This window comes from Alligator sinensis, unplaced genomic scaffold (genome assembly GCF_000455745.1).
Source record: "Alligator sinensis unplaced genomic scaffold, ASM45574v1 scaffold647_2, whole genome shotgun sequence".
Classification (NCBI taxonomy): domain Eukaryota; kingdom Metazoa; phylum Chordata; order Crocodylia; family Alligatoridae; genus Alligator; species Alligator sinensis.
The window spans coordinates 2,717,439-2,728,058 of NW_005841832.1; the positions used below are offsets into that span (position 1 = coordinate 2,717,439).

A 10,620-nucleotide genomic window follows, 5' to 3' on the forward strand; every position below is an offset into this window, starting at 1 on the left:
TGCGGCGCGGATGGGCGAGAAGCCGCCGGCTCAGCGGGGGGTGTGGATCGGGGGATATTGCTGTCCCGCGGTCCCAACTCCGCCTGCCCTCCCCGCAGGATGATCATCCCGGTGCGGTGCTTCACGTGCGGCAAGGTGGTAGGGAACAAGTGGGAGGCCTACCTGGGCCTGCTGCAGGCCGAGTGACCCCCTGCTCCTGATTCCCAGCCCTCTATCCTGGCCTCAGCCCCTCTCGCTGACCCCCTCCCTTCTGCAGCCCTTGTGGGGGGGGCTGTATCCCTGTTCCCCTTGCAGGGGCATTGGAGCCCCCCCACCCCAACCCCAACCCCATCTCTGTTTCCTCAACAGTGACGCGCTGGATGCCCTGGGTCTGAAACGCTACTGCTGCCGCCGGATGCTCCTGTCCCACGTGGATCTCATTGAGAAGCTGCTAAACTATGCTCCTCTAGAGAAGTAGTGGGGCCGGGGGGGCTGTATCCCTGTTCCCCTTGCAGGGGCATTGGAGCCCCCCCACCCCAACCCCAACCCCATCTCTGTTTCCTCAACAGTGACGCGCTGGATGCCCTGGGTCTGAAACGCTACTGCTGCCGCCGGATGCTCCTGTCCCACGTGGATCTCATTGAGAAGCTGCTAAACTATGCTCCTCTAGAGAAGTAGTGGGGCCTGGCTATGGGGAGGAGGTAGGCGGCCCCTTACTCCTAGCTACTGCTGCCTGCACTTTTATTAGACCTGATGATGCTTTAGCCTGGGATGGGCTTTGGGAAGGACCCCTGGGACACTTTTAGCCTGCCCCCCACTTTGCCCCCAGCACAGGGGGGTCCCCAAAAGCAAAGAGGGAGTCATACTTGTATGTAATAAATCAAGAGCAAGACCCTGGCCTGGGTGTACCTCCTTATTTTGTTGCCCCCCCAGGCAGTGAAGATGCCCATGGCCCAGATGTGCTCACCACTCCCAGAGCCCTACCCCCAGAGCTGGGAGAGAACCCAGGAGTCCTGGCTCACACCCCTTATTTTGCTTCCCCCTACCTCCCTCCTGTATAGCCCTCACCCCAGGATTAGGTCCTACCCCCAAGCTGAGCTCCATACAGTCTCTCCCACCACTCCTGTTCTGCTACCCCCTGCCCCAGCCTGCCTGTGCCCCCTGTGAGGCTGTGTGCAGGCTGGCAGGGGTTTTCCCCCATGGGAGAAAATAATCCTGGGTGCTCAGATGCCCTGGCATAGGGTAGGGGCCCCTAACAAGGTAGCTTGCGGGGGGGAAGGTTTAGGAACAGCAAGGCCAAGTGCCATGAAACCTCACATTTCCCTGTGCACATCCCAAACCCTCCCACCTGGCACAGCCCTCCCCACCCCCCCGCCATGTCCCTGAGGAAGGGGGCAGGAATCCATGGGCAACTGCCAAGGGCTTGGGTCCTGCCTTAGCTAGGAACTGGGTGGCGGGGGAGGGGGGAGAAAATCTCAGTTGCTTTTAAGATGGGGAAAGGACCCGGTCCCACCCAGCCCAGCCCAGCCCAATCTCACCTGAAGGGGAAATTCCTCCCGTCCCCACTAGCAGGTATTTTGCTCCCACCCCAGGGTAAAACCAAGGCCCTGGTGCTAGGCAGATCCTGCCCAGAAGCAGCTGGGGTAAATTTAAGACCAGGTAGGCATTGTTCTAAGCACCCAGTAGCAAATAGGGGGACAGTGGAGTGGGCAGAGCCACTGTGCTATATGGAGGGTCTAGGCCATGGACAGCTCATGATGGCTGTGGGTGGAGAAATTGGGAGTGTCCAGCACTCCCAAAATGGGCACCAGTGACCTAGAACCAGATCATAGACCTGGAGCAGGCGGGTGGTGTACAAACTGGTATAAGTCAGAGTGGTGAAGATCAAGATGGAGAACTCCAGAAGGATCTGGACCTACTGAGCCAATGTGCACCTCAATGGCAAGTGATTTTTCAATGTAGATTAAGTGTAAAGTGATGCATATGGGCAAAAATAATCCAAACTCTAGCCTACACTATGAGGGGCTCTACCTTAGTTGTCACCACACAGGAAGAGATCTAGATGTAGGCCAAATGCTAAATGCACCAGCTCCATGCTCAGCAGCCATCAAAAAAGTAAACAAAATGTTCAGGATTACAAAGAAAGGAATTGTGAACAAAAGGGAAAAGTACCGTGATACCCTTCCATAAATCCATAGTGCAGCCACACCTTGAATCCAGTTCTGGTCCCTGTACCTCAGAAAGGATCTAGAACTAGATAAGGTCCAGAGAAAGGCAACAAGGATGATCGGGGTATAGAGAGGCTTCTATTGGAGAAAAAAATTAAGAGGCCAGGCCTAGTCAGGTTAGAAAAGAGACACTTAAGGAGGGACATAAGGGTTTACAAAATGCTAAAGTGAAAGTCGATAGGGATTTACTGTTTACTGTCTTGCAAGACAAGGACTAGGGGGTCACAACATGTAACCAGTAGGTCATAAGTTTAAAAGTAACAAAAGGAAGCACTCTTCGACCCAGCATGTGATTCAAGTGTGGAAGTCCTTGCCACCAGCTACTCTGGAAGCTGACAGCTCAGCCAAATTCAAAACGGGGATGGACAAATCCTTGGAGGAAAGGGGCATCAGTAGCTATTGAGCACAGGAGTGTGGGGCACGGCCTTGGAATCAGCACTTCCTGGACCTTAAATGCTGGAGGCTGTGAGTGAGAGAAGAACAGTGGGGAAAAACCCTGGTCATGCCCTGTTCTGTGTGCTCTCTGTCTGTGTGACATGAGACTAGGCAAGATGGAACTATGTGACCCAGTAAGTGGCTGTTCTTATGCATGTGGGTTCTAGATTTGGTTCTAAACCACCCTTGGCACTGCTAAGAACCATCAGCAGTAAGTCCCTCCCCCTTGAAAATATCATGTGCAGCCCAGGGACTGGCTGAAGGACCTTTTTAGAGCAGCTGGGCCCAGAAGCGCACCAAGGGGATGAACTGGGGGGTGGCAAAGCCAATGAGTGGTAGTAGGGGTCTAAACCATGAGCACCCTGTTGTGGCCACAAACAGAGAGACCTAGGACCCGCAACCCAGAGGCAGGAGTCAATTGAGAACCAGCGTATGGAGCCCATAGATGGGGATCTAGAACACTGGGGTGGGTGGGGCACAACCAGGTCTCTGGGTCCAGGCCAAAAAACATCAGGCTGAAATATCACCAAGGACATTCAGGTGTGTGATAGAGGAAGAACCTAACCAGGAGAGTGGTGAGGTGCTGGGGCAGACCAGGGCTGGAGACCTCTCCCTGGCTGGAAGTTCAAAAGGGAAGGAGGACAAACATGGCTCAATGGGTCATGGCTAGGGCAGGGTAACTGAGAACTAGAACACCTGGGTTCTCTCCCAGCTCAGGGAGGAAAGTGGGATCTGGCAGGTTAGAACAGAGTGGGCTGGGAGCCAGGATACCTGGGGTTCTCTCCAAACTCAGGAAACTGGTGTCTGGTGGATTGTAGCAGAGAGCCCAGATTCCTGCCTTCTAGCCCTAGTTTTATTCCTGTTCCTTATCTGCTCTGTTTTGAGGCCTCACAACTTGGTCATGAGTATCATTGACTATCCCACACAGGACTGGCTGCAATTACAGACTTATAAAGGGCCAATGTCCTTAAGAACAGAAACTTGGGAGATATTTAGTGGGAAAATATGCAATAAGCTAAAAATATGTCACTGGCTGGCCAAAAAAATGCTGTTGGCTACAAGCTGTGTAGGCAGGGAAGGATCAAAAAGCAACTCAGCTGAAAAGGCAAGGCAAGAAATGAATTGGGAAAAGATAAGCCCTGCCCAGACAGCAGAAGCAGAGGACTGTAGGAAATGGAAAAGAGAAGCTAAAGGCCACAGGGGCTTAACTCTGTCTGGGAAAATTGAAGACAATGAGGAGGTTGGGTACCATATCTTTTATGCAGGGCACCCCAGAATGAGGCCCCTGCTACATGCTACATATATTACATAATTAACTGGTGACTCGTGCAACAAATTTAGACCAGCCACATGTGTAAAGTAATTATCACACCATAAAAAGGACTATCCAGCTCTAAAAGAGCCAACCAGCTATCAAGTTAATGCTTGAAAACGTCTAACAACTCCATAGCTGGTTCTTTTTCAGCTTTCATTTGAACATGTGTACCTCCTTCACTTTGAATAGCAAAACAAAGGTCTTTCCTTGTAGTAACGTGCCTGGCACCAGCAAGATTTACATACTGTTACTTCTGATTTAAGTGGCAGAAACTGTTCTTACTATATTTCTCACATATAATGTGCACTCCAATTTCCAGCAGCTGTTTCTTCTTGGGTGGGGAGGTGTGTGTTTTTATGTCAGGAAATACAGTGTTTTTAGGAGATAAAAGGGATCTTATGGGATGGGCACATCTGTAGTTGAAGCCCCTTTCAAATGGGCAACAGCTGTTAGGTTCAACAGCTGTGGACAAGCTGGGAGCAATACAAATGCAGCAAAACTACTGCAACTTTAACCCTAGCACCACTTGGATGACCCACAGCTGAAAACTGGGGGCTCTGTTGTGGATACAGGCTGAGGGATGACCCTACCTCATGAGCTCCCTAGTTGAAAGAGACAATGCACAATTAAAACATAAGCAGTCACTGGCTCTTCTGAAGCTTCTCCAAATCTCCTGTGACCCTACCTTTAGCAGCAGAGCTGAGGCACTACCCAACAGAGAATGGTGGGTTGTCAACAGAAAGGGGACAGCCCTCGAGTACTTCAAAGGAGATGCCAGAAGCTCTTGGCATGGGGTAGAATGCCAGTGAAAGGCTTCCTGATCCACTAGTGTTTCCAGAGGATGTCAATCTGATTCCAGCAAGTCCAGGTGCCTTACATCCAAGAGTTTTTAAAGAGGTGGCCAACAGCAGGACAGAGCTTTCCTGGGATGTCTGGGAGCGCTGGGACAGTTCCAGAGAAGGGGAAGAAACGCTCATGTGGTACCAGCAATGGAGGGCAAGACAATGGCCTGGTATAGATTTGGGGTAAAGAGCTACTGCTACCAGGCTGAGGTAAAAGAAGATGGCAGAGTTCATACCAATCCAGATAGGCTTATGGAACATAGGCTTTAGCAACCCAGCTGGACCCCTGACTTGGAGGAATGAAGGGACAAGCAAAGGTGGAAGCACTAATATAGCAGAAGGCAGGGTTAAGACCCCTTAGCCTCCCAGGACTTGTAGCCCCTGATGCAGTGCCCACCCCATATCCCACAGCAGTGGAGGTGTCAGACCATGGCAATGTGCTTGGAGGGGCACAGGCCAGACAGGGCAAAAGGGTAGGAGTGCCCTTAGGGGAGTTGACACTGGAGGAAACCTAGGTGCTATTGAACTGGGGGAATGTGCTCGCCCCAGCCCTATACCCACGCCCATCTGGAGTCCAGCCCAGATGGGTAGGGCTCCAGCTCTCCCCTATGTATCTCTACCCCTGGCACTGCCTGCAGTGCCACAGAGGTTCCCACCTCTGAGCCCCCATCCCAGGTGAAGACCCCACCCCATGACCAACAGCCACCCCCCCTGCACGTTCCTGCTTCCTAAATAATATGATATGCAGAATAACTCCCCCCCCCACCCCCACACACACACACACACACACACACACACACACACACACACAAATTGTCTTTATTTACACCTACGATACAAAAGTGACAGTGAGCAGAGGTCTGAGATTGCCTCTTTCTGCTTCCTTCCTGCCCACAGCACTAGGAAGGCCTCATCCCCACCTGCCACCATTTACCTGACCTGAGGAAAGCACCCAGATCGATGGCATCCCCCACCCCCATGGCTTTGAAAGGTGCATAGGCCTCACCCCCAAGGAGGAAGGGGTGGGGCTAAGCCTGCATGACAGGGCGGGACTTCTTGGCTTCCAGACGCACCCCAGATCCTGCAAAGCCGGTGCCACCCTGGAAGTGAGAAAGGACAGGGCAGGGGTCAGAAGACATGGATACACCCCTCAGTCCTTCTCACATGCTCAGACTGGCTCAGGCCAGTCCCTGATGGTGGGAGCAGCCAGAGGTGCCCCTAGAGGTGGGGAGAGGCAGGACAACCACAGGCAAACCTCACTCCCACTCACCCGCTGCAGCACAATGATGTCATCCTCACACAGCTTCTCCTCAGTAAGGGGGTCCACCATGTCCTTACGAATGAGATGCTCCACACAGTCCAGAGTCACCACCGCGCCCCTGCCCAAGGGGAGGAGTCAGGACTTGGAGGCCAGTGCCCCATGCCCTCCACCAGTATTGCAGAAGCTATCCACCCTCAGCCTTCTACCCAGCCTTGCTGGTGCCCCTCACTCCCAACCTGCAATACCCTGCCCCCACAACAGCCCTGCCAGTGCCCCTCACTCCTGACCTGCAGCCCCCTGCACCCTCTCTTCCACAGCCCCTCTGGCCCCGTCAGCACCCCTCACTCCCAACCTGCAGCCCCAGACTCACGAAGGGCGGAGCACAGCACAGGGCACCGAGTTGCCCAGCATATCATGGGTGACAGCACAGATGTAGCGGTCCTGCCGGTTGATCAGCCCCACCCGGTCCACAGAGGGGTCAGCAGGGGTGAAGCACACGGGTGTCAGGTCCTTCATCTTAAGGGGCTTCCCACTCATGGGGCAGTACACGCACTTGTCCTGCAGGGGGCAGCTGGAGTTGGAGTGGGTCTGGACATCTGGATTCTCTCCCAACTCTGGTATGGGAGTGGAATCTGGGGGAAGGGTGGGAGCCAGGACACCTGTTCCAGGCTCTAGAACAGCAAACCTCAGTACCGTTCCAGATTTCCCATGATTTATTCCCCCACATGGGTGGACAGTGGTTTATGAGTGCACCCTACCTCAGGAAAGGGTGGGGGGCAATATAGAGTGGGAGGCAGAAGCCAGCCCTACTCCCAGCTGCTTAGGCTAGGGCCCTGTAGGGAGGTGGGGGGGTTGCTAGATGGCTGGGAGGAACATGGACTGGGAAGGTGGGGGCTAAGATGCTGGGGGAGGGGAAGAACTGGGGAAGCAGGGTCTCAGGGCAGCCAGAAGCGGTGGTCTCTACAACACTCACTGGTTTGCGCAGGACACTGGCCTTTGCTTCAGGCGTCAGTGAAGGGATCCAGAAACTGGGAAGCTTCTTGTCCTTGTCCTCGCTGCTGGTGCCAGGCTGGGCATCCCCTGAAATTCACCACAGTCACTCACTCCTGATCCAAGGTCCCCTGTTCCCCTGGCCTGGCCCCACCACCCCTGCCAGTGCCCCTCACTCCTGATCCACATCCCCCTGCAGCCTTACTAGTACCCCCTCACTCCCAAACTGCAGTCCCCTGCTTCCCCCCAAACCTGCCAATTCCTCTCACTCCTGACTCAGCCCCTTGCCCCTCACCCTGCTCAGTGTCCCTCAATCCTGCCCTGCAAACCCCCCCACCCCCCAGTACCCCTCACTCCCAACCCTCACACTGCTGCCCCACCCCCAGCCCTGCCTGTGCCCCTAACTCCTGCCCCAGCTCACCTGCTTTGCGCTCAAAGGGGTTAAGCGGCTTGCTGATGATGCTCATCTCCTTGTCCAGGAAGCCCCTCACCTTGGACTCTTCAGCCGCCCGGCTCAGCTCCTCCAGCTCTGTTCTCTTCTCATTTTTCTGCTTCTCATAGGCCTGGGAAACCAGTGGGAGGGAACCCCTCAGATAGTGAGGGGCCTGGCTAGAGGGAACCCTGCCCAGACCTGCTCCCCAGACCCACCCCCTCCCTACAATCAGTGCCAGGTCTTGAACTTGTGGTGTCCAGGTCCTTCATTGTAGACTTTGGGGACTACAGCAGACCCAACTGCTCGCTCCATCGGGACTGGACCCCTCCTCAAGGGGTGTTTCCCCACAGGGCCATAGGAGGAACTAGGAAAATCCAGCCTGCTCCATGATGCCCTTCACAACCCAACCCCCAGCCCCCTAGCCCTCCACCCCAAAGCCCTGAACTCCCCAGTTCTGCCAGTGCCCCTCACTCCCAAGTAATAGCCAGCTGTGCTAGGTCCCACAGTCCTGACCTGCATCCCCTAGCCCTGCCAGTGCTCCTCACTCCTGACCCACTGCCGCTTCCACCCCCAGTCCTGTCAGTGCTCCTCACTTCCACCCTGCAGTCCTCACCTCCCATGTCTGCACCTCTGTTCCCAAAAGCAAGGCCTTCCCAGCCCCTTCACCTTTATCTGTCGGGCAATCTCCTTCTTCTGGTGCAGGATATACTCCAGGATGACCTCCTTCTCGTAAAGGTACCCGTCAGGGCTAGAGGAGTGAGATGACATGGGTAGGGGGAGATTGAGATGCCAACCTCTCTGCACTCCCATGTGTCAGCTGGAGACACCCTCTCCATTTCAGGGGGAACCTGCCAGCTGGAGACCCAGCACCTCTGGCCTGCCCCAGAGCAGCTCAGCCTCCTGCTGTCTAAAGGCAATAAGGAAGCAGCAAGAGTTCTGCCCTCTCTCTTCCTCTCTTGTGTGACTCCAAGAGTTGGAGCTTCAAGGGGAAATACACCCCTGGATACCACCAACCTCAAAGGACTAGTGTCAGTGAAACTGAGCAGAGAAGAGATGCCAGGTAAGATGAAACCCCCACAAGGCATGGCTGCTGGCACCTGGGTGATCCTCTCCTTTTATACCTCTGCTAAGGCCCAGGCCATGGCCATCTCTGCTCTCCCGCACCTTCCAAATCTCCTTTTTCCAGATACCTACGTGACCACAGGGTCTTTGCAAGGCTGCAGTGAGAGGCAGCAGCAGTCAAAATCCTTGATGGCATCTCGGCTCAGCCGCACATTCTGGGTACCGTAACCGGAGGCAGCTACCAAAGGAAAGGGTCAGAAGAAAGGGGGGGAGGAGGGGGGATGAGAAAATGGAAGGGGAGAGGGGTGACACTGCTTTCTCCCCACCTCCCCCAGCCTTGACACTGCCCCTCACCCCTGCCCCACAGTCTCCTTCCTCCCGACAAGCCTTGCCAGTGCCTCGCACACCCAAACTGTAGCCTCCCAACTGCCCCACAGGCTCACCTGTGTCCTTCTTTTTCTCATGGTAGGTGTAAACAGCCCCTGCGGTGCAATTCTTGCCGTGGCGGGTCATCCTCACTCAGGGTCCCCGAGGGAAAGAAACGCAGAGGGACGCAGTGTTGATCCCAGATCCAGGGCCCTGGTGGGGTTGAACCTCTCAGGTAAGGGAGGTCCCAACCCAGATCTGCAGTCCTGTCCCACCCAGGGGATGTGACCAAGCACAGACCACCTCAACACTCCTAGGGAGGCTGATCCCCTAAGGTCTGGCTATGCCTCAAGTCTTTCTCTACCACCCAGATGCGACTTATGACCCTCTGCTCCCCTCCCACAGGAGGTGGGCAGGGGCAACCCAGGGGAAGGAGAGCCAAAGTGATGGGCCGGGGCAGGGCAGGGCAGCCTTTACTTCCACCCCAAGGGCCAAGACAGAGGAGGGGGGCCAGAGGAACACCAGTTGTGAGGGCCCCCCAATCCAGAGCCCTATTGTATATCCCCAGCATAAGGTGGGCAACGGAGTTTGTGCACCTCCAGTGTAAAGGAGAATCCCAGCGCCCAGGTTGGGAAGAACCCAGGCGTCCGGGCTCCCCACGCCACGCCCCCTCCACAGCTGGAAGAGAACCCAGGTGTCCGAGCTCCCCGCCCCTGAGGTCAGGGCGACGGCGAAGTGGGGGAGGGTTTTCCAGCTGCACACCCCTCGCAAGGCTCCAGCCTTTGCCTCACCTGCCACCTACCCTGCCAACCGGAAATGGCGACAGCCGGAAGTGTCCCGTACCTCCCCCGCCCCGAGCGGGGCCCTCAGGAAAATAAATCCGACAGAGGGAACAGGGAGCGCGGCCCACGGGTTCCGCGTCGCCACGATTCCGCCGCGGCGGACGCGAAACTGGCGTCCTCCCGCGCCGGGGTTTGCGTGGAGCGGAGGCCCCGCCCAGAGCTGGGGTTGAACCCAGCCTCCCGACCCCTCCCAGCATCCCGCCTCAGACCCCAAACCGCTCGCAGAGCCAGCGCGGAAGCTAGGCGTCCGGACTCTTGGCGCTCAGCGGGAACCCGGGGCTCGCAGCCATGCCCCCCTCACCCCGCGCTTGCAGATCCCGCACAGAACCCAGGCTTCCACCCGCGTTTCTTCCTAAGGCCCCTCGTTCTGTGGAGGCTGTTGGGGCCCCGATGTGGGGTGTCCCCAGGCCGGCAGGCGCGGGTGGAGGGGTCCCTGGGTCCCTCTATACTACCAATTGGGAGGGGGGGTCGCTGCCCCAGCTCCGTCCCACAACGCCCCCCCGTCCCCTAAGGCACGCACTCACCTGCCCCTCCTCCACCATGTGACCTTTGGCCCCTCCCCCGCCCTCACCTGCCCGGGAGAGCCCGGGAGTGCGGGCGCTCGGGACGCACCAGCCTCCGGAGGGGGGAGCAGAGAGGGAGCTGCGGAGCGTGCGGGTGGGGTGGTGTGGACTTGCCCCCCACCTTGGGGGGCACCTGGACCGCCCCCCCCACAGCCACAGCTGGATCGGGGCCCCCCACAGGTAGACCGGGACGAGCTGGGGCAGGGAAGGACACAGCGCCTCCCAGCGGCTGCCCCCTCTCGGGCAGGTGAGGCCGCCCCGACTCTAGAATTGGCGCGTTTCATTTGCCCCCACCCCCGGCCAA

General features: G+C 56.5%; 2 protein-coding genes and 1 long non-coding RNA gene across 5 annotated transcripts in view; 2 read left to right on the plus strand and 1 right to left on the minus strand.

The window, feature by feature from the left end:
• The first annotated feature begins 547 nt into the window (after nucleotides 1-547).
• LOC112549163 lies at nucleotides 548-8,801 on the plus strand. The gene is made up of 4 exons (XR_003092500.1): nucleotides 548-680; nucleotides 5,697-5,790; nucleotides 8,325-8,543; nucleotides 8,670-8,801. It is a non-coding gene; the product is annotated as an uncharacterized LOC112549163 (long non-coding RNA).
• Nucleotides 5,758-10,620, minus strand: part of NOSIP (nitric oxide synthase interacting protein) — a 12,108-nt gene continuing 7,245 nt past the window's right edge. For both annotated transcript variants that reach the window (XM_025196056.1, XM_025196048.1), the window contains exons 2-9: nucleotides 8,989-9,124; nucleotides 8,678-8,783; nucleotides 8,150-8,231; nucleotides 7,472-7,613; nucleotides 7,034-7,140; nucleotides 6,431-6,618; nucleotides 6,070-6,178; nucleotides 5,758-5,899 (exon numbers count right to left, since the gene is read on the minus strand). In XM_025196056.1, the coding sequence (XP_025051841.1) occupies nucleotides 5,828-5,899; nucleotides 6,070-6,178; nucleotides 6,431-6,618; nucleotides 7,034-7,140; nucleotides 7,472-7,613; nucleotides 8,150-8,231; nucleotides 8,678-8,783; nucleotides 8,989-9,058 (876 nt within the window). In that variant the 5' untranslated portion in view covers nucleotides 9,059-9,124 and the 3' untranslated portion in view covers nucleotides 5,758-5,827. The remainder of the gene's footprint in view (nucleotides 5,900-6,069; nucleotides 6,179-6,430; nucleotides 6,619-7,033; nucleotides 7,141-7,471; nucleotides 7,614-8,149; nucleotides 8,232-8,677; nucleotides 8,784-8,988; nucleotides 9,125-10,620) is intronic.
• PRRG2 (proline rich and Gla domain 2) overlaps nucleotides 9,014-10,620 on the plus strand; it is a 6,465-nt gene continuing 4,858 nt past the window's right edge. The window contains exon 1 of one of the 2 annotated variants that reach the window (XM_025196084.1): nucleotides 9,014-9,146. The gene's annotated coding sequence lies outside the window, so the exon portion shown is untranslated. Of the gene's footprint in view, nucleotides 9,147-10,425; nucleotides 10,564-10,620 lie in introns of those variants that run through there. The other variant, XM_014516971.2, reaches the window with a different exon arrangement.